The 21,549-nt window shown below is 42.1% G+C and overlaps 1 protein-coding gene across 2 annotated transcripts; it reads left to right on the top strand.

Annotated features, from left to right (window-relative positions):
- The first annotated feature begins 19 nt into the window (after nucleotides 1-19).
- On the top strand, nucleotides 20-20,232 carry ttc37 (tetratricopeptide repeat domain 37). 2 transcript variants are annotated; one of them, XM_031305033.2, is made up of 41 exons: nucleotides 20-119; nucleotides 427-527; nucleotides 700-843; nucleotides 1,059-1,150; nucleotides 1,338-1,413; nucleotides 1,517-1,666; nucleotides 1,863-1,961; nucleotides 2,396-2,504; nucleotides 2,670-2,810; nucleotides 3,810-3,908; nucleotides 4,130-4,254; nucleotides 5,473-5,559; nucleotides 6,401-6,504; nucleotides 6,662-6,788; nucleotides 6,960-7,139; nucleotides 7,333-7,457; nucleotides 7,578-7,828; nucleotides 8,436-8,538; nucleotides 9,198-9,380; nucleotides 9,557-9,704; nucleotides 9,785-9,863; nucleotides 10,086-10,147; nucleotides 10,237-10,293; nucleotides 10,403-10,471; nucleotides 11,476-11,550; nucleotides 11,804-11,945; nucleotides 12,073-12,166; nucleotides 12,321-12,398; nucleotides 12,505-12,629; nucleotides 13,011-13,134; nucleotides 13,247-13,471; nucleotides 13,975-14,047; nucleotides 14,226-14,279; nucleotides 14,567-14,678; nucleotides 15,068-15,196; nucleotides 15,275-15,399; nucleotides 16,328-16,492; nucleotides 18,340-18,492; nucleotides 18,898-19,028; nucleotides 19,561-19,684; nucleotides 19,850-20,232. In XM_031305033.2, exons 2-41 carry the CDS (start codon nucleotides 438-440, stop codon nucleotides 19,928-19,930), a joined length of 4,710 nt encoding a protein of 1,569 aa, XP_031160893.1. In that variant the 5' UTR covers nucleotides 20-119; nucleotides 427-437; the 3' UTR covers nucleotides 19,931-20,232. The 2 variants fall into 2 exon arrangements, with proteins under 2 accessions (XP_031160893.1, XP_031160894.1); XM_031305034.1 differs by having other exon boundaries at nucleotides 49-115.
- The last annotated feature ends 1,317 nt before the right edge of the window (nucleotides 20,233-21,549 follow it).

Genomic DNA, 21,549 nt, shown 5'->3' with positions numbered 1-21,549 from the left:
AACACATTCAAGTAGACCAAACTGAAAGTAGTTTTATTTTGAAAATCCAGAAGAGGTGTGGGAACTCTTTCACTTCCGTGTCACCCGACAGGAGCAGAAGTTGTCAAAGTAAACAGTAGGTGCCCCAAAATTTGTTTCATATATGCAATACTTGCGTGGCTAACTGCTCAATTAAATGAATAAATGACCAGTTATGTATCAATGAAGGTTTGGAAACAGTTCTCATTCTAAAGTTAGATAGTTCAGATGCTCTGAGAAGCTCACAGCTAACGTTAATGAATGCTACATTGTTTTTTTTAGCTAGCCAACACTGCTAACACGTTAATATAAACTTTAGCTGCCTCACTCTGTTTACATCACCGCAACTTGGTAGGTTAACTATTATTTGGGACTCTTTATGTTACAATGTTGCTTTGTTTCACTCAGCTAATTACAAGATGTCTAATAAAGAAGTGAAAGCAGCACTGAAGAGTGCCAGAGAGGCCATCAAAAACAAAGAGTTCAAAGAGGCTCTAAAACACTGCAAGGTAAAGTATCTCAGATTCATACTAACGTTACAGATAAATGAGGTATTTACATAAAGTATTGGCTGTTAACGTGCATTCTGTTCCGAGGGGAGTCTGGGTACTAAACGAGGCAATGTATCTTTCAAACAACGATGTTATCTAGCTGACTTTGCCCTCTTCGCTGTGGTTTTAGGCTGTTTTGAAACTTGAGAAGAACAATTATAATGCATGGGTATTCATCGGCTTGGCAGCCAGTGAACTCGAGCAACCAGATCAGTCACAGACAGCCTATAAAAAAGCTGTGGAGCTGGAGCCTGAGCAGCTTCTGGCATGGCAGGTAAGGTGGGGAAATGTAGTTGTCAGTAAATGTAAATGTCTTATACCAACTACACTTTGCATGTCTTACACTGAGAGCAATTCATTTTACTGATGTGCATCACTTAGTTAAACCAAGTAATTATCACTGTTGTGTTGTGTGACATTGCATATTATACTACCTCTCTCCCCGGGCCCAGTAATTATGAAGTGTGTGTGTGTGTGTTTTTTTTTTAGGGCTTGGCGAATCTTTATGAAAAGACTGATCAGTGGGATTTCAAAGTTGAGCTACCTAATATCTACCAGAAGCTTGTTGAGCTGTATGCAAGGTAATATACTGTATGGAAGAACCCTTTTTATGGATGTTTCTTAAAACTGCAAAGGAAGTTGTGATAATATAATATAATATTTGATCGTTCTCTACTCCTGATTTATTTGCAAGATGCTGTAGTTGTGACTAGTTTAACATATTTGATGTATGATGCTATTCATTCTCATTATGTTCTCCATTAACAGCTCCGACAAAAATAAATGTTATGAGATGATCAGTAAGCTGTCAGAAATCTATCAGTCTGAAAAAGAATATTTAAAGGTATGAAATTAAAGGCACACACGTTCAATGGAGAGAAAAAAAGACACTGACGCTTTTTTTGTTCTTTTCACACATTTGGATCTATTTGTATGTTCGCACATAGTTGGCAAAGGTTTGGCTGCAGCTCATTCAGGTGAAGGAGGAAGAGGCTGTGGATAAGAAAGAGCTACTGCAGCTATGGCAACAGATGACACAACTCCTCTCAGACTGCATTAATGAGGAAGAGCAGGACAACAATGAAACTCAGCAGCATGTAAGCTATTTCCCCAAATGTGGACTTAAACTCAGCAACATGAAGTGTTTCCTTTTTGTGTATAAACACCTTGTCACCTCTAATCTCCTAGCCCTAAAGGGTTAGATCATGTGTTGTTCTTAATGCTGATTTTAGTGCACCTATCTCAATGCCATCTGCCCTTTGGTAACTATTTTGTTTTGTTTGTGGCTATCAGTTAATCACAGCATTTGAAAAGGCCATGGTTCTCATGGATCCTGTACCAGGAGAGGAACACAAGAAGCTCTCAGCTGACTATGTCAAATGCCTTTCTAAAGTAAGTACACCTTTTCTGATGTCTATGTCACCACAGCAGTGCAGGAGTACATTGGAATAATCTGCCCACAAATCTGAAACTTGTTTAAAGTAGCCTTAAATATATGGTTACAAAGTACCATGTAGCATTCTCAATTTCAGTTCTAAATGTCTTAACCTTTTATGACCAAGAAAGAAAAAAAACATGTTGACATAGCCACCGGCTTTATATTTGGATTGTATTGTCTGCACTTGTTGTCTTGTCGTGCTGTTTTATCTTGTGGCGTGATATGTGTTTTACTAGAGGACCACAGTGGAAATCAGCCTTGGGACTTTTTTTTCATCCTCTGTGATTTTTAATATTGGCCTTCTGTGCAGTGTCATATGTGGTTATTTTTTAAATCATCAAATTATGTCCTTAATCAGCTGCTCATCAGGAATCTTTTCTTACTGTAGCTGCCACAAGAGGAAGCCAAACTGAAACAGGCATGTGAGTCCATGCTGACCCTCTACCCCAACCAAAGTTATCCTCTTGAAGTCCTTTGCTCTTACTACCTCAAAACAGGTAACACACTGTTGTCTTGCTCATTTCATTTAAAATCGCAGAATGCAATGATTGATTCACAGATTTCGTATTAAATTCTGCTGAAGTCATATTTAAGCATTGAGGGGAATCACTGGCTTTTGCTCTCAGTCTCACTCTTAATGCGTGCTGTGTTTTTATTTGAAGGTGTTCAGGATGAGGATGCAGTCGGCTGTTTCTCCCGGCTCCTGGATCTGGCCCCGAACAGCGGATTAGGTCACTTGGGTCTGGGCACCAAAGCACTGCAAGAAGGAAGGTTTAAAGATGCCACTAAGGACCTTGCACAAGGTAAGTTTGTGCATCAACAAACAATCAGTTCTGTTCTTGATGTAAAAGGCAACTGAACATTGATACTAAGACATGGGCTACGTTTCTAAATTGCATCCCCGGTTCCTTCGCTTGCTTACCTTCCTCACGTCTTAAGGCCGTTTTATGCCTCTGCGTCGAATCGACAGCGTACCCCCGCAGACCCCTCTGCGTCTACACCGGACCCTACATCGTAGCCTGACGTGCACCTCTCGAAAAATGTAACTACACGTCGCAGTGACGCACCTCGCTAGGCCGTGGCTTGGTAGCGTTGCATTTCCCCCGACTCATTTCCTGGTCTCTCCTCCATAAACAACATGAAATCAAGGAGAGGGTTAACTTCTCCTGCTCCAGATTTCCCACCGTGGTCAGAAAGCAACAGGGGAGACACTTTGTTTCTCTCACTATGACTCTAGAGTCGCTACTCGCTCCGAAGCTAATCGCAGTCACTCTCTCACTTCTCCCTCGCTCTGTCACCCACTCCCCACACACACACACACATGCCGGCTCGACGCACACACCAGCGCACAAGTATAAACTTCAGGCCACTTACGTAGGCTACGGCGAAAGCTCTGCAGAACCATAAAACAAGCTTTAGTCCGTCCCACCGAAGAAGTATGGGATAGACGTGAGGGAATGATACGAGGAGAGAGGAAACGAGGAAATGTGTTTTTAGAGGGACGAGACGTCTTTTGCTCTGAAGTGTCATGTGAATTTGTCAGCCGTATGGTCGGAGTTAGCAACGGCTTTCAGCTGCTCTCGTGTATCCTCGCTCATAGCTCCTCAGAGATCCTCCTCGATTCTTTGGTCCTGGCTCCTCTGGGTAGGAATAAGAGCTTTGAGGAGGACCAGAACAACCTCTGGTTCGAGCGAGGAGACATCAAATAGGAGACTTGGGATTTAGCCATGCACTTCATTAAATCTATGTAATCTAGAATTGTTGTGCTCACTACGTATGATTTGTCTCTTCTGTTTTATTAGGGTTGAAGAAAATGAGCTCCAGCACAGGATGGTGCAGTCTGGCTGAAGCTCAGTTTAAAATGCAGAGATACTCAGACAGTGCGATGTCATGCTCCCAAGGTATGTTTAGTCTGCTGTATATCACCATGTCATCCAGATGTAATCACTGATCTAGCTAGTCCAAAAGAATATGTCCAGTCAGACTTCATCAAGAGCTCTTTAAAAAAAAACAACAACAGTTGTGTATGAAATGTGGATGTTTACCCCCATGTTCAAAGGGGCAGTAATCCTCAGTCCCCGAAGCAGATATATGAACTTCAGTGTGTGGCTGCTTCCATCAGGTCTGACAGTGTGTGTTTCCGGAGACAAGGAGCTGAGGGTCAAACTGCTGAGGCTGAAGCTAGAGGCTTTAGTCAGGAGTGGAGGAGAAGCGGCTGCGGACCAGGCTTTGGAGACATTATCACAGGTGATGTGATTAGAGATGTTCCAATACCATGGGTTCCTTATCGATAACGTTTCTGAATCCCAGACTTGCATGACGGCCCATACTGAATACTGATCTGATACTAGTGCTTTAAAAAAGGAAATACATACATTACATGTCATTTAGCTGACGCTTTTATCCAAAGCGCCTGACTATATATGTCAGAGGCCACGCGCCTCTGGAGCAACTATGGGTTAAGCGTCTTGCTCAGGGACACATTGGTTGATGTATCGCAGTGGGAATCGAACCCAGATCTCCCACACCAAAGGCATGTGTCATATCCACTGCGCCATCACAACCCACCACCCACCACCACATACATACAGAGAATGAATGCCATATGACTTTCTTTTATTACCTAGTTTGACGGTCAATCATAATGAAAAAAGATCATAAATAAACTACTCTGGTCAAATCCTGCACCCCCAGCACGCCCACTCCGCACTGCATCAGCCAACCTTCTTGCTGCCCCCCCCCCCACAGCGAGGGACAACTAATCACTCAACCAAATCCCGACTGTTTGCTGCCCTGGCTCCTAAATGGTGGAATGAGCTCCCCATTGATGTCAGGACGGTCGAAAGCCTACACATCTCTTCCGACTCCACCTTGGTTAATTTAGAAAAAGAAAAATCTTACAGTAGCACTTTCATTTGGCTCTTTGTAGTTTTTGCGTATTTAAAGCTAATGTACTTGCACTTACTTCTTGTTGTCTGGAGTTTGCACCTTCAAGGTTGAAAGCACTTAATTGGAAGTCGCTTTGGATAAAAGCGTCAGCTAAATGACATGTAATGTAATAATACTCTAAAGTAGTAGTAGTAGTAGTAGTAGTAGTAGATTTTTTTTTCGGTGCTAAATTATGTAGCATCGTATCGGTGCATAGATTCGCATATTTTCGCTGATACTGATTCAAGCTTTTTGGACCGTATCAGAGGCAGGTTCCGATACTGGTAACGGTATCGGAACAGCTCTGCGATTGACTAATACTCTTGTTTATTCAGCATATTGTATGTATTGTATGTTTGAATTTTCTTTCTTAGATAATTGGGTATTAAGTCATTCAGCACTTAAACGCGTTTTCTTTATTCTGGGTTTAGTATAAAGATATTTTGCTGTTGTAACCTTGGAAATATAAGTGTAGCACTGCGTCATGTCAAAGTAAACATCGTGTCTATGTTTGATGATGATGTTGTTTTTTTTTAGATCCCAGATGCTGAAAAAGACCCAGTTCTAGTAGCCCTGAGAGGACGTGCATACCTTAACAGGGGACAAGTTGATGAAGCACTTAAGGTTGAAAACCTTTTACCTACTGAACTCTGTCTGTGTTTTTTATATTACTATGTCGACATCATTCTCTCATATTGTCCATATTTAATGCTGGTCTCTAGACTTTATCCTTGCACTATTTTACTTATTTGCACTATACCACCATGACAGCCCCTCTCATACATCCTCTCATACAGGCTGAATCCCAGGGTCAGTCCCTGCCCTGTCACTGCAGGCATCTCATGCCTATACATCCCTTAGTACATTCATGTGGATTTTTTATTTAGTATCTTTTCTTTTATTGTCCATATTATTCATGTGGATTTGTTATTTTATCATCCTGTTTATGATGTATGTATGTTGTGTGTGATGTCTTTAAGCTACTGGGACCTTGAATTTCCCCTTGGGGATCAATAAAGTATCCATCCGTCCGTCCGTCCATGTCCATGTCCATGTCAGATCTACGACTATTTACGATACTATAGGAAACACAGTATTGTAGTAAATTATTTATTTAATGTGTAAATTGGTTATTTATTTATGGTTTACGTGAGACAGACAGACAGACAGACAGCTAGCTAGCTAGAAGGGCTTTTATGAAACTTAGAGATAAGAACAGCAAGAAAAAAAGCCGAGGAAGATATATAAAAACACATTGAAAACATGATAATACACACACATTGATAACACTATTTCAAAACTAGACAAGAGTACAGGCTTGTTGTTTATTTGAGCAATTTACAGAGTGTCATAACAGCTTGAGATGAATTGTTGTCCTCTCTTAATATGGGGAAATGAAGAAAAGGACCTCTTGTAAGATAGTCAAGATATATTGATGTAAAAGAACCTATTGTGTCTTCCGTAGGTATCATCAGAGCTGGTGGCCTCTAACCCGAGCCTGGCCCAGGGCTTGGTACTGAGAGGACTGGCACAGTTGGCTCAGGGCCAGCAACAGCTGGCAGAGGAGAGGTAAAAACTGTGTGTTGCTTTTTGTGTGCATGTGAAATTTTAACCTGTGGCACTTCATTCTCTTAAGCCTAGGTACAATCAGACAATCCATTTGTGTGGTGCAAAAAAGCTTAGCTCTCCTGGGTGAACTTTTCTCTCTTCCTCTTCTGTTGTTTAGTTTCCTAAAGGCGGCCAGCCAGAGCCCAGACTGTGGAGAGTATTATTTCTTGCTGGGAAAACTCTACTGGGACATGGGAGAAGAGACCCGTAAGGACCGGAGCAAAGCCCATACACATTTGCTCAAGGTTAGTACAATTATTGTTGAAATTCTGTCATTATTTTGCAGGTGATCATTATGTGTTCATTTAAAGAACTAGTGCAATCTCTAAATAAATTGATGGTCCAGTCTTTAAAAAATTTGTGTCGAAGGAGCTGAATGGAATCTTAGATTGAAAAGTTTCATGTGTCCATTTCAGGCTGCAAAGTTTGACCCACACCTTGGTTGTGTATTCCGCTACCTCGGACATTATTACCGGGAGGTGGCAAATGATCATGGCCGGGCACGAGGCTGCTACAAGAAGGCCTTTGAGATGGACGACGATGATGCGGAGTCTGGAGCTGCCTCCGTGGATCTCAGCATGGAGCAGGACGACATGGTAAGTGGATTTGTTGGCGAACAGACACACTCCAAAAAGCCAAAACGTTAGAACTGTCATACGTGGTGCTGGCACTTTGTTATGGTGTTTCCTTACAGGTGCCTCTCTTTTGTCTTGACCTTCCCCATGATGCTCTCTACATCCTGCATTTTAAATTTTTCCTCCCTCCTCTCTTCTTTCCTAAATGCCATAGGACACTGCCTTAGCGATACTCCAGTCAGTGATTGAGAAAGCCACTCCCGGGTCAGCGAAATGGGCCTGGATGAGACGAGGGCTGTACTACCTGAAGGTTGGAGAGCATCAACAAGCTGTAGCTGAGTAAGATCAAGATGTCAAATTTCAGACAGTAAAATGTACTACATTAGGTCTTTATCATACCCTACATTATCATAGGTATTTAATGTGTATAAACATTGACCATTTAATTCATCTTTATAGTCTGCAGGCAGCTCTGAGAGCAGACCCCGAGGACTGGGTGTGTTGGGAGTGTTTAGGCGAGGCCTACTTGAACCGCCGGAGCTTCACAGCAGCTCTGAAGGCCTTTGGTAAGGCCCATCAGCTTCAACCCTCCTCCATCTACAGTGTCTACCAGGCTGCTGCTATTAAACAGACCCTGGGCAAGTTCAAAGAGGCAGTTGCAGAGTACTTGCAGATCACAGCACAGCAGGACTATGTTCCTGCTCTTAAAGGTAGGTGTTTGTATCCCAAGGCCTTCGCTTTATTGTTACGCTTTTTATTGCATACCTCTGAATCATACATCTAGGACTGGGTTTAAAAAAAAAAAAATGGATTTTTCCGATTTAAATCGTTTTGGATTTGAATGATCCAATATCGATTCATTCATATCATATGACACTAGAATACCGAATATAAATAACCCTCCAAAGATAGGCTACATTTTGGCGAGGGAAAACTGGCATGGCCATTCTGAAAAGGGGTCCCTTGACCTCTCACTGCAACATATCTGAATGAAATGTCACTCAAAACTCACTGACCGTAGAGTTGCACTCTGTTATGAATGTAACTGCTTTGGGGTCAGTTTTTCATGTAAACATTGATACTTTTAATATTGCAGCAGGTTAGAGGGAACCCTTGTACAATTGTAGAATCTCTTTCATATCCAAGCTAAACTGGTTTTGCAACTGAAATAACCCAAATGGACATCTAATCGGAAATGTTATCGAATTGGGACCTCGTGAATCGAATTGATTTGGGAAATCAGTGGCGATACCCAGCCCTACATACTGTATATCTGAACCGGGGCATTTAATCAGATTGGTATGATCTGTTGTTCAGGTCTTGGGGAGTGCCAGCTGTCTCTGGCAAAAGGTTTGATGGAAGACTGCCGAGATGGGGGAGCCATTGACCTCATTCAGCAAGCCATACAGAACCTCTTCCGGTAACGACTAGCCATTAGTTACATTTGTAAATCTTAAAATGAAACAAGGCTTTGTCTGTGATTCATTAATTGGTCGTTTAACATTTCTGTGCTCTTCAGTTTTTTTTTGGCCTCTTTATTTAAATTACGAGGCATTTTGCGATTGGCAATTTAAAGGTGCTGTAGGTAGGATTGTGAAGATCCAGGATTTTGCCCAAAAATTTTAACATCGACAACTTCTCAGTCCCTCCCCCCTTTCCGCTAAATCCCACAACGGTCTCCTAAGCCCCCCCCACAAGGAAGAATGAATGCGTGTGCATGAGCAGTGATTGACATGTAGATAGACACCCCCCCTGGCCCTGATTGGTGCATCTGAACAGGGAGTGGTGGGTTTTTGCAAATCTCACTACATGCTGTAGGTGGTGCCAGAGGAGCCGGATTTTTTTTTTTTAATGACCTGCTTCATGTAGTTCTACTGGAACATAGGGTCAGTTTCAGCAAATATGAGAGAAAGTTAGTTTTGTAAGTCTTACCTACTGCACCTTTAATGTACAATTTGCTCACGCATTTTGTAAATGCATTTTGGAATTTGCAATTCAATATGCAAGGAAGCAATTCAATCCTTAATCCAGTTGAAATTATTTTGACTAAAATTCACTATACTACTATTATTACTCCAGAGCTGTGGTGCTGCGTCCAGACCTGTCCTGTTTGTGGAAGCTGTTGGGAGACGCTTGCACCGCAGTCAGCACCGTGTCGTCAAACAGAGCCCAGGTTCTAGTGCCCGCCCTGCTGGCTGGTTTAGACAGCAACACCCAGAGCCACGCACTGAACCAGGCCCAGACACTCAAAGTTGGTGAGAGGTAAGACCACAGACAAAAGGTATAGATGTTTTCCAAGCTGCCCATACCATTGCTACTCTGTCAAATCATACATTTCTAATGTTTTTTTTGTTGTTGCCATTGGGTATCCTGTCTGCCCCTGTTGGCCTAGCATAGATTCTGAACACTGAACATTAAGCGCATGTTTTTGTCTGCAGGTGTTATGTCCGTGCTTTGAAGCTGATGTCTGAGGTTCCCAGCCTTTGGTATGACCTAGGACTCAACTATTACCGCCAGTCCAGCGTACCCAGACCTGATGAGGGAGGCCAGGACTCCCAATCTCTACTCCTAGAGAAGGCCCAGCAGGTAATTCACATAACCCTGCAGCTTTGTATTGTTCCCTCTCAAAGGGGGTCTTTTAAGAGTTTTTTATGTTCTCTTTTCAGTGTTTAAAAAAGGCTATTATGATGGACAGTGGGACCCATAGCTACTGGAATGCCCTGGGAGTGATTTCTATGAGCAAAGGTAATAATATGCTACCTCATTCTTGGGAATAATAGTGGTCTACCCCAACTTATGGACATATTGATATTGGATTAGAAAAAAGGAAAAAAAAATCTTCAGTATGAAATAAAGGCAGACAGAAAATGCTAATTATTTATGTAGATACAACTTTTTCTCTCTGATGAATACAAGTTTTTTTGTCGCAATTCTATCTTGTCACTTTCTTTCTTTTTGTTACATCAGGTCTTGAGAACTTCGCTCTGGCGCAGCATTGCTTCATCAAGTCCATACAAGTTGAGCCAAATGTATGTACTGCATGTTTGTTAGGTGATGAACAGTATTCTCAGAAACTATTGTGATGTTCTTCTGTAACTTTTCTAATATTTCGGTACAGAATGTTGTTGCCTGGACCAACCTTGGTACCCTTTATTTGAAAAAGGACAATATAGAGGTGTGTGTAATCAATTTTCTTATATATACATATATTTTTTTGTTGTTGTTGTGTTGTCATAGTTGGCATTTGACATTTTCTTTGTTAAAGTCTGGTCTTATTTTCTTAGCTTGCACACGAGGCCTTCAAGATTGCCCAGTCGCTGGAGCCGCTTTATGTCAACTGCTGGATCGGACAGGTACAAAGACATCCTAAGATAATGTTTAACGGTCACTTTAATTGACTGTGTTAAGGAAATGGACACTTGGTAATAATTGTGTCCAATGGTTAAGGCTTCTTTATTGCATAAACATATGTTTCCTGTACTCTATATGTGCACATGTGAGACACAACATCAGGCAAAATCAAACGGTAAAACTAACAGGGACAAGGATAATTAGGTGTACTAGGGATGGTACAAGTGATTGGTAATGGTAAGGAATATGAAGGACATGTAAGCTGGATGAGAGGCCTCATGATGTGTTTATGTTCACAGATGTAAAATGACTACAGAAAAGAAGCCATTTCTTGTATTTATTTAGCAATCAGTTATATATACATTTAATATAGCAATGCAATGGTTTAAAGTCTGATGATAGGTAAGAAATACGATGTTGAAATTGACTGTAATTTGATTCTGTTGGTTAGTAAATAGTGGAAATATAGAGTAAATTGTTTGATTGGAGTAAGATCAGTGGTAGTGTTCATAAAGCTGGTTTCACAAAGTGTCTGGCTGTCCTCCGGCAGTGGGAGCCGCAGGGGCCTGCGACGAAAAAGTCGAGATGGATTCAACTTTTCGAGAAAAGCAGCCTGACATCACGCTGCGATGGCCAATCATGTAACCAGTCGGACCTGTCAGTCCGTTTTAAGGGCGGCGGGAGAGTTTCTGCAACGAGCTCCAGTACAAAGCAATGTGGCTCGTCTCTTTTTTCTCTTTCTCCGTGAAATGAAGCTGCCTTCAAGTGTGGTCGGAAATGGAAAAACTAATTGTGAAATATAAAGTCTACTTGTGCTACATTGAGAGGTTAAATACCACAGCAGGACGTCACACAAGTGACGTTTAAGCGACACTCCCACTGCCGCACAACCCTGCGGGAAATTGCCGGAGCCACCAGATGCTATGTGAATGCAGCTTAATGGATTTCTGTCCTTGCCCTATTTATCTGTCTAAATGATAGTTTTGTCCATTTGTCCCCCTACCAGGCGCTGATAGCAGAGAGAGTGGGAAGCTATGACACCATGGATCTTTTCAGGCACACCACTGAACTCAGCACACATGTGCGTGACCTCCCAAAAACCCCTGGCGTTTGCTTTCGTAGCGCCCACTCATTAGCTTGCTAATAGTTTAATATTTGCATCAACTTTCTCTGTCACAAAGCTACATTTTCAGCTATAAGCCTTTTGCTACTACTCGCAAGTAATTAGGAATGATACCACAATGAAACTATGTGTATTCCTTTCCTTTTTTTCTGCTTTTTCACTCTTGTCATCTACATCTCTCTGATGCTCTTTCACGATCTTTCCCTGGCAGATGGAGGGAGTGAAAGGTTATGCCTTCTGGGTATGTTCCACCCTGCTTGATAAGAGCAACAGAGACTCGGAACTATATCGCTATAACATAGTCCAGATGAACGCCATCTCTGCTGCTCAGGTGGCACTCAGCAAGTACACAGGTACTATCAGCATCTATTTGTGTGTTGATGTGCATGCAAGATTTACAAATCCCTTTGTAGTATTTGGGCCGTGTGTTAGAGACGACGGATGTTGTGTGACATGAATTTTCCTTTGCCTCCCTCCCAGAGAGGATCCAGTCTGACCCTGATGCCTTCATTATGCTTGGCTACATGAATGAGCATCTGCAGCTGAAGAGGCAGGCCTTACAGGCTTACAAAAGGTGTTTGTCTGAATAAAACGGAGCTCTAAAGTAGGGCTGCACAATTATTCACAATTTTGATCTAAATCCCAATACGGACTAGTGCAATATCTCACACACTTTGGTACACATTTGTATACAAATCGCCTTCTAAATCTTAACTCTCTTTCCTTAGAGCTGTTGAACTGCTTCAGTCCATGTCCTCGACAGAACAACTGGCTTTTGCTCTGTGCAGCTACGGCCGTGCTTTGTGGTAACAACCAGCCGTCTCACTACCATGTCCAGTAACAATCTTTGCTAATACTTCAAAAAAAGACCTCAAACTCCATTCTTTGTATGTCCCACTGTGTCTTTTACAGCACCTCGGGCCAGTCGGAGGAGGCGGTGCGTGTTTATAATTCCATTCCACTGCAGGAGGTCAGTGATCTGGCTGGGCTGGCTCTGGCCTACTGCAGGGCCGGACTCATCCCAGAGAGCATCAATGGTGAGGACTGGGAGACACACTGAAATCTGAGATTTTATTACCAGATATTATCAGGGATTGTATTTGTGTGTGCTTGCCACAGTGACTCTCTGTGATGAGCAAAGGCAACTGGACTTGTTAGAATTTCTTGAAGACGTTTTGCCTCTCATCCAAAAGGCTTCTACCGTTCTAAATGACTAGTGGGGAGTCCCAGATGTTTAACCTCTGGTGGGTTGTGTCACCTGTCTGAAGAAGCCTTTTGGATGAGAGGCATCTTCAAGAACTTCTAGCAAGCCCAGTTGACTTTGCTTTTCACAGAGAACTACCATGGCCTGGATGACTGAGAACCTTCTCAGACATCTTGCCAGAGTGACTGACTAAATAGTTTTGTGTGTACTGCAGCCTATGAACGTGCCTTGGCTGTGGCTTCCATTGAGAAGGAAAAGGCTTACATCTTGACCGCTGTTGCGCTGCTTCAGCACCGGCAGGGTAACCTAGACTCAGCCAAGACTCTGCTGTTTAAATGGTGAGTCCACTGTGTTGACTGGACCAGACCAGTGGTTTTGTAATAATAATTATTATACTAATACTTTCTTCCAAGCTAAAAGTATTTATTTGTCTGCTTTCTGCCGCCGCAGCTCGATGTTAAAGGAGCCAATTGCAGAGTCCCTGCTGTGTTTATGTGCCCTGGGATTGGTCCACAGTGATGCTACGCTAGCTGCTGCTGCCCTGACGGAGCTTTTGAAACAGGGTTCAGCCTCAGGGAAAGTTACAGAGCAGCGGTGTCTGCTCACCTGCGCCTTGCTCGCCCTGCAGGGCAACTACAGCGCGGTGCAAAGAGAGGCTTCCAGAGCTGTACACAGGTAACTGCTTGTTTAAATTGTTTAGAGTAGCCTACTGATGTGATGCCCTACAATTACTTAATTTGACTTTTAAAAAGACCAATTATACATCGCTGTCATCTAACTGTATTTTTGACACTGAATGGCAGATTTACTGAGCCTTCTGCACCCTGGTTGTGGAGGATTGCACAAATGATGGGAGATAGTACGACACGGGTGTTTGATTGCATGTGTCACTGGATTTACTGTCGTTAGTTTTGGGTCAGTTTTGGATAGAAATGTCTCCACTTTCATAAAGCATATGCAGATTTGTCTGCTTACAGTGTATTCTATAAAAATCTAAAAGGCAGCTGACACAGGGTGAACCTACTACAAATAAGTATGCAGTATCTTTGTTGGAGTGATCAGGGAAAGGTCAAATTAGTTGATGAGATTGTCATCACATACAGTGTCATACACATACTAATTTCTAGCTTATTTATATGGGAAAAGCCTATACATAAGCTAAATTCTTTTTTTTATAGCAATCCTGGAAACCCATCTCTGTGGGCCCTGTTGTCCAGGCTGATACCACAATACTACCCCAGAAAGGCAAATGTAAGGCTGCATACACACACAAACATTACACACATCCCAAGCACATACCCAGGAAATCTATTAGAGTCGCTCACATTGAACTGAGCAGCCTCACCCACTGCATCCACTACATTGCTGTAGTGCTGCTGGACAGTTAGAGAGGAAGGGTTCATGGTTTGGTCTGCTGTGTATATTACAGGGCGGAGCGATGGCTGGCCATGTTGCCTGTCTCTCCAGTATGACCCAAGGAAAGGTAAAAGAGTGACTATATATTTATGTTGAAATGGCTTATGTGTGTCTTTCTCTGTTCTGTTCTCTCTCTCTTGTTTTTTTACACTTTATTTATCCTCACTGCCATTATAGATTAAACTCAATGCTAAATTATGTTATTTTGAACTATACTGTGTCTAATCTTTTTCACACTGTAGATATGCCAGTATCCAAAATATTTTTTTAGGGTATAATACTGTCAATACTGGCCTTGGTGTATGCCACAGTGTTTGCACATGAAACCGAGCTGATATAACGTGTGTCCTGCAGAGGGCACTGCTGTACAGTGGAGTCAACCAGCTGGCTAGTGGGAGACACTCTGAAGAGAACAGTCACAGAAATGCCCTGAAGACTATGCAGAGAGCTGTGCTGCTCTGTCCTGGTAAACACACACACACACACACACACACACACACACACGAAAGCCTTAATCTACCTCACAAAAAACACACTTATAATTGGACACTGAAAAAAGTAGATGTCTTGGAAGACAAATCAGTTTTGAAGAAGCGAGGAAAAAGTTAGTATTAGGAAATACATTAGTGTAAATTCTCTTATTTAGATGAATTCTAGTGAAATAATGTGTGTGGTACACCACTGTGAGGACCTTCTTCTAGACAATGGGGTCTGTGATATATCTAGTAAATTCAAGGTTTTGCAGCTTTGTGACACAGAGAAGCTGTGTTTATATTTATCCTTATTCAATAAATGTAAAGCTACCTTACACCTACTGTGAAACGTCAGAGTGATCTCCACTCTTCTTACTTTCAGATGATCCAGCAACCTGGGCGGGATTGATGGCTGCCTGTCACACAGAAAACACTTCCTGTTATCTTTCAGGTTCTGCTCCTTGCAGACGGGGACTGGAGCAAACCCTCATGTCAGTGGTTTCTGAGAAAGGTGTGTGCGCGTGCATTTTATGGTGTTTAGCGTTGTATGTGTGTTTGAGTGTATAACGGACACCCTTCTGCATCGCAGTGCATAATGTGGAAGAGATAGAGCGCCCTCTAGCCCAGACTCTAGAAGCCTGGGTACTACAACAGGCAGTCACTGGCCTCACGCTGGGGGGACAGCTGGAGCAGGCAGAAGCTCTCTGCACACAGGTGGGATAGAAACACACACTTTCACGCACAAACTCAATATTGTTATCTGATTTACTTCATTGTAGAAATAGTAAGACTTGTTTCAGACAGAAATGAACATAGGTGGAGTAGTCTATATTAGGGCTGCACAATTAATCGCAATTTTATCGAAATCGCAATATGAACTAGTGCAATATCCAAATTGCAGGGGGCGCAATATTTGTTAAAGGCAAAATATGTGTCAGAGACTCAGACTAAAAAAACAAAATCTTTGTTTGGTACAGACCCTCGCAAAAAATCACACTTCAATCATTTTTTTATTTTTTTAATGAAAATGAGAATAATGACCATTCCCTCAAATATCGTGAATCATATCGCAATCGCAATATCAGTTAAAATAATCGCAATTAAATATTTTCCTAATGTGGTGCAGCCCTAGTCTATATCCTTGGCGTTCCATTTCCGGGATTGCTCCGTTGCCGCCGGATTAGGCCGGATATCCGTTGCCTTGGGCTTCCTTTGTGTTGGCATTTTAAACTCCGGGCAATTTCTGAGGACTATGGTTAACTGCTCCTCAGATCTCTGCAGGGTAAATCCAGACAGCTAGCTAGACTATCTGTCCAATCTGAGTTTTCTGTTGCACGACTAAAACAACTTTTAAATGTACACAAAACAAGTTCCTTCCAGAGGCTATTTTGCAGCGGCACCGTGGCTTTTCTGCGGTGCTTGGCACCGCCCAAGACGATTGTGATTGGTTTAAAGAAATGCCAATAAACCAGAGCACGTTTTCCTCCCGTCCCCGAATGCTATGTGTGGAGTAGCCAGACCCTCCTCCAGCGCACTTTGGAGGAGGGTCTGGCAAAGCGAGATTGTAGATGTAATAGAAGTTACGTGTGGGGCCTCATCTGTCCATTGCTGTGCTCGTCATGCTCTGCCTGCTTTGTCCCAGGTGCTGAATGTTTCTCCAGAACACCCAACAGTGATGCTGTCACTGAGACAGGTGCAGTGTCAGCGCCTCCTTTTGGCCGGTGGTGGTACTGCCCTCCCAGACTCCGTACTGGAGCAACTAAACAACACAGTGATGATGAACCCCACCAACCTTGGGGCATGGCATGTAAGTGATTTCAATACCATACCAGTTTTTGTATTGCCGGGACTTTATGACAAGCTATTACTTTAATTTCAAGCGCCAGTTGTTTACAGGGCTGGGTTAAAATAATCGATTCTCCAATCAAAATCGATCTTTGTTTGAGTGGTGTATTATCGATTTAGAAAGCGATCTTTTAATATATGCCTTTTCAATGACTGTCATGTTTGTCCTGTTAAGTTGGGTAGCTCACCTAGTAGAGCGCACACCCTTATACAGAGGCTCAGTCCTCGACGCAGCAGCCGCGGTTAGAGTTCCGACCTGCGTCTCTTTGCTGCATGTCATCTCTTCATGACTAAGCTGTCCTGTCACAAATAAAGGCCTAAAATGCAAAAAAAAAAAGAATCTTTAGAAAAGTACTTTAACAAACTTTTTGGGGGTCAATTCTTGATGTAAACATTAACTTGGTGCATTATAAAAATTAGTTGAGGGTTGCTGAAATTTCCCTAGCCTAATTGAAATCGAATTGGTAATGTAATCAACCTTGTGAATAGAAATCGAATCGACTCGGGAAATCGTTGGCGAGGCTTGAACACAGGTGTCAGTCTTGGGTGGTCACTTGTTTAAGTGTTGAGGTCCGTGAAATGATACGTTTTTTTTCTCCTCCTCACCATAAACAGCCATTTAGTCTTGCTTCCACTGAGACTCTGGCCTAATGAACACCATTTCTGTGCCTTGTTTGAGACCTGATATTGCTGCACTTTACATCAAATTACTGCTGCCAGCGGAGGTCTTTTTTTTAAAGTGCTCATATTATGCTTTTTGGCTTTTTCCCTTACCTTTATTGTGTTATATATCTTTTTTGTGCACATTATAGGTTTACAAAGTGAAAAAGCCCAAAGTCCACCCCAAAGGGACTTACCATCTCCAACAGAAAACACTGTTCACAAACTGCTCCAAACAGCTCTATTGTAGTCCACCCTTTACTTCAGAGACAAACGTGGTCACTTTGGAACACACGTTATAATGCTCACCTAGCTGCTAGCATGGCACACCCTCATACTCTGCTTCTGACTGGCTAGTAGTCCTTACCTAGCTACTGCGCATGTGCGACTCCCAACAAAGATGCAACAGAAGTGAGATGCCTCACTCTGTAGCTAAAACAGAGAGCTCAACACACAGGGTGAAAAGAGGAGCTGCAGCAATGTGCAGAACAACAAACAGGTGTTTTTTTTTAAATTAAACCACATAAACATATTCTGGTACAACCTCTAAATACAGTTATGAACCTGAAAATTAGCATAATATGAGCACTTTAAAGCTGTGGACATTTTGGCAGACTGTAGCCGTGGTTAATGACCAGAAAGTAGAAATGTGGGAGTCAAAATGTGCGACAGTATCACAATGTCATAGTCCGTTCTGCACGCACATAGAGCAATTACTCACGGTCCGTTCTGAATCAACATGCAGTACACAATTTTATGTAATGATAGCAAATTAATTGTCCATGCTATTTGTGTTAGTCCTTATATTTGTAGATGAAATCATTTCTTTAGCTTCCGAGTTCATTGTTGCTGCAAGAAATAATTGAGAGATTTGGCTTCATTCTTGTTATTATAAGAACATTGCATTGAGAAGTCATTGTGTCATATTATTTCTTCAACTTTAAGCAAGAGGCAGAGGATTATTTTTCAGTGAGAAAATCATAAATATTTACCTCTTTCTCTTTTTTTTCTTCCTTCCTTCGGTCTCTTCTTCTTATCTTTATCTTACATTGCCTCTAACAATCTCCTCTATGCCCCTCTTCCCTCTGTAAATCTCACATTCTCACCTCTACTCCCATTCATCCCTTCCAATCACTCTCCTTCTCTCAGTGGCTGGCGGAGGTGTATCGTAGCCAGGGCCTGCTGGTCCAGGCAGTCCTGGCTTACAGGCAGAGTCTGCAGCTAGCCTCACAGCTCGGCCTGCACAGCAGCCAGGTAGCCAGCCTGCTGCGGCTAGCCCTGCTAGCCCTAGAACCCTGTCTGGTGAGTTCCTGCGCAGATCTAGATCCAAAATATTCCCATTTTTAGGGTGATAAAGTACAGCTATTGCAGCACAACTATTTGATATATTTTTCCTGCAATATTGTGGCCATGAAAAAAAACATTTTAGACTTACAAATGTAACGGCATTGCAAAATAGAGGCTATAATTCCAGCAAATTATCGGATCAGCAGCCAAGGCCAAGTGGAAAAACAAACAAGACAAGAAGCTGCCTTTTGTGATTTATCTGGGGTTTTTAGTTCCCTGCTCACAGGACAGCAACTTCCAGTTGCAGTAGGCAGCACATTGTTAGCAACAGTACTAGTTTATTAGATTAATAATACTTGATTTTGTGTATGCTTCTCATTGCTTGTTTTATTCTTAACCTTGTGTGATCTGACCTCTCAGGCGGGGGTCCCACGAAAGGACTGGACGGACATGATACTAGAAGCCACTACTGAAGTCTTGAAGCTGGGTTCGTCCCCTATGGCCCTCCTTTTCCAGGCCCTGCTCCAGTATGTGACCAAGATGGCTGCTAGGTCAGTGCTTCTCACTGTGTTCTGTTTCCACTGTGTTCTGTTTCCTAGCAGTTAGTATGCACACGTGCACGTTGCAGGTGCGTGGGTCATTAGCCCATCATAAGCCAATCATGAACAGGCTTAATTCCTTGAGAGATGCTGCAGGAACTCCCCTGTGGCGAGCATAATCACAATATCAAAAGGCCCTTTCATACCAGACATAAGTTTAATTTCATCATTCACTAGTCAAAACGTTTAGAGTTTCAGACAGTTTCAATTCAGAGGAAGTACATGTGTGCCCTAGCTAATTTCAGCTAGACAACAAATCAGATCAGCAGCCATCCAGTTCCATATGTTTCCAAGAGCAAATTAGCTTTTACATCAACACGGGCAGAATTAGGAGTACTCATAACATGTTTCCTGCTCGTTTCACCATTCACAAATTCCACTCCTAAATGTAGGCCTGAGTGTATGAGACATCCAGACAATGTAATAGTAATTTTGGTTCAGCTCATGTCATGTATTTGCCCATTTCCGTGCGTCTCTTTTGCAGGGAAACAAGGCGTTTGTTGGAGAGACTGGTGTACTCTCAAGACTTCCCAGTGACAGTGGTGCAGGTTGCCAGCTGGTACCTCCTCAGACACTTGCATGCCAAAAACGACCAGGAGCTAATGAATGTGAGCACACAGCTACTTCATACCTACACTGGCACAGATTGACTCATTCTTAACGGAAATATATTAATTTGAAATGCCTATACAACGTACATACATCGGTTGTTTACTTTCACCACAACTTTGATAGTGAACATAATTTCTCTTTCTTTCTTTTGTTTTTTGCAGGTCCTTTTGCAACATGCCAAAATGAATGGAGACCAAAGACTGCTGGAGTTTCATTCACTGCTTGCCTCTTCTTCAACCTGAATTTTGCAAGTCTACAAATGCATCACTATGAAATCATGCAGCTTAGTGGATTTTTTTTTAAATTTTACTCTCAGCTTATGCGTCTCTTCACTAAACAAGAAAATATCAAACTGGACGTTATGGGTCTGATATCATAATATTTATTGGCTTGACATGATTCTTTGGTTGTACATTATACAGTGTTCATGAAATCAAATCAATTCAGCAAATCAAAATCACAAGCGTTTTCAAAATGGACTTCACATAAAGTAACAAATGTTCACATTCAGGCTGAAATAAAGGAGTCTTCCATAATACAAAAAGATTGTCTCATCTTGATTTGCATCATAACACATGCGGATCTGTCGATATAACAAGAATAGAGTATAAAATATGTCATTATAGTGAACTTCAATGCCTCATTTCCATCAACAATTCATACAAAAGGACTTTGCAGATATCATAAAAGTTATCCCCAAGACATGGACAGCAGTAACTATTCTAACATGTTGCACCAATTACAGTTGTATATTTGTAGAAAGGAAAAAGGTAACACAGAGGAAGGAAAAGTAGAAACTTTGAGTCCTGTTTCAAAAGTATAATTACACCCAGAGCTGTAACTGAAAGTGGAGTGTCGGTCTGTGTAATACTAACATCAGAATCTGACGAGTAACGCATTTCGGCACATAACTTAAATCACAGCGAAGTTACTAACATCTGTGACCCTAATCCAAATCGGTTACAATAGGATGCCATTTTCGTCTGTAGCTAATAGAGTTAACGTTAACCCATCAAGTGACTTAGGCTATATGCTAATGGTAATTAAAATAGCGTAACAAAAGGCTCAATAACTATATGTTAAAGCTATAGTGCGTAGTTTCTGTCGCCCCCATGAGGAATTCTAAGTAATGACAACAACACTGTCAGCGCGTCCACATGATACAAGCCTACGCCCACACCCTTCCTCCACGCAGTTGCTAGTAGCCAAGGAGGACACGGAGGATTAAAAAAAACATGATGGACTCTTCAGAAGAGGTAATGCTGCGTTCATAGACATCGGAAAAACATTTTTCCGAGTGAAAACGTCATCATTCACGTCCCTTCCTGTGGGAATCAGAGGTGGGAAACTCGGGCTAGATTTTGCTAACCGAGTTTCCCAGTTGGTGACGCGTTGTTGACAACTATTCCATAGACAACTGACGTTTGATGTAGGCGACTTTGGTTCACTGAACATATTTTAATGACAATAAACTGTTTATTGTGGACAAATGCCTCTGCCAAGAAACATAACATGTTTCAAATTATTCATAAATAGGCCCGTGTATAAAAAAAACACCTTATCCGTGTCCTTTCCCGTCCGTTGTCCTGCAGATAACACAAACAAACACCTGTCCATGTGCTGTTTGTATGCTCGTATAAGAAAACAGCAGCAAATCTTTTGTTATTGTGGCCTCTATGTTTTCACACACCTGATGCTCTAGGCTACCGTTGGTGGCAGTCATGCAACAAGTTGTTAATGCCAAACGCCAATATAACAGAAAAAGAAGAACACGCATCCCGACCAGAGTGATAGAGAAAGGCTCTGTGAACGCTGGCAGTCGGAAAAACAACGTAATTACGGGGGCGGTCCCTGTTATTCC

Source organism: Sander lucioperca, chromosome 2 (genome assembly GCF_008315115.2).
Source record: "Sander lucioperca isolate FBNREF2018 chromosome 2, SLUC_FBN_1.2, whole genome shotgun sequence".
Lineage (NCBI taxonomy): Eukaryota > Metazoa > Chordata > Actinopteri > Perciformes > Percidae > Sander > Sander lucioperca.
The sequence above is the reverse complement of the archived record's forward strand: the minus strand, read 5'-3'. Positions and strand labels throughout refer to the sequence as shown.

What these genes read in the sequence shown, in the direction of transcription:
- ttc37 (XM_031305033.2), top strand. Translation starts at nt 438, where the DNA reads ATGTCTAATAAAGAAGTGAAAGCAGCACTGAAGAGTGCCAGAGAGGCC. An exon ending in GCATGGAGCAGGACGACATG is followed by an intron (nt 7,140 to 7,332) that starts GTAAGTGGATTT and finishes TAAATGCCATAG; the next exon opens with GACACTGCCTTAGCGATACT. An exon ending in GTGACCAAGATGGCTGCTAG is followed by an intron (nt 19,029 to 19,560) that starts GTCAGTGCTTCT and finishes TCTCTTTTGCAG; the next exon opens with GGAAACAAGGCGTTTGTTGG.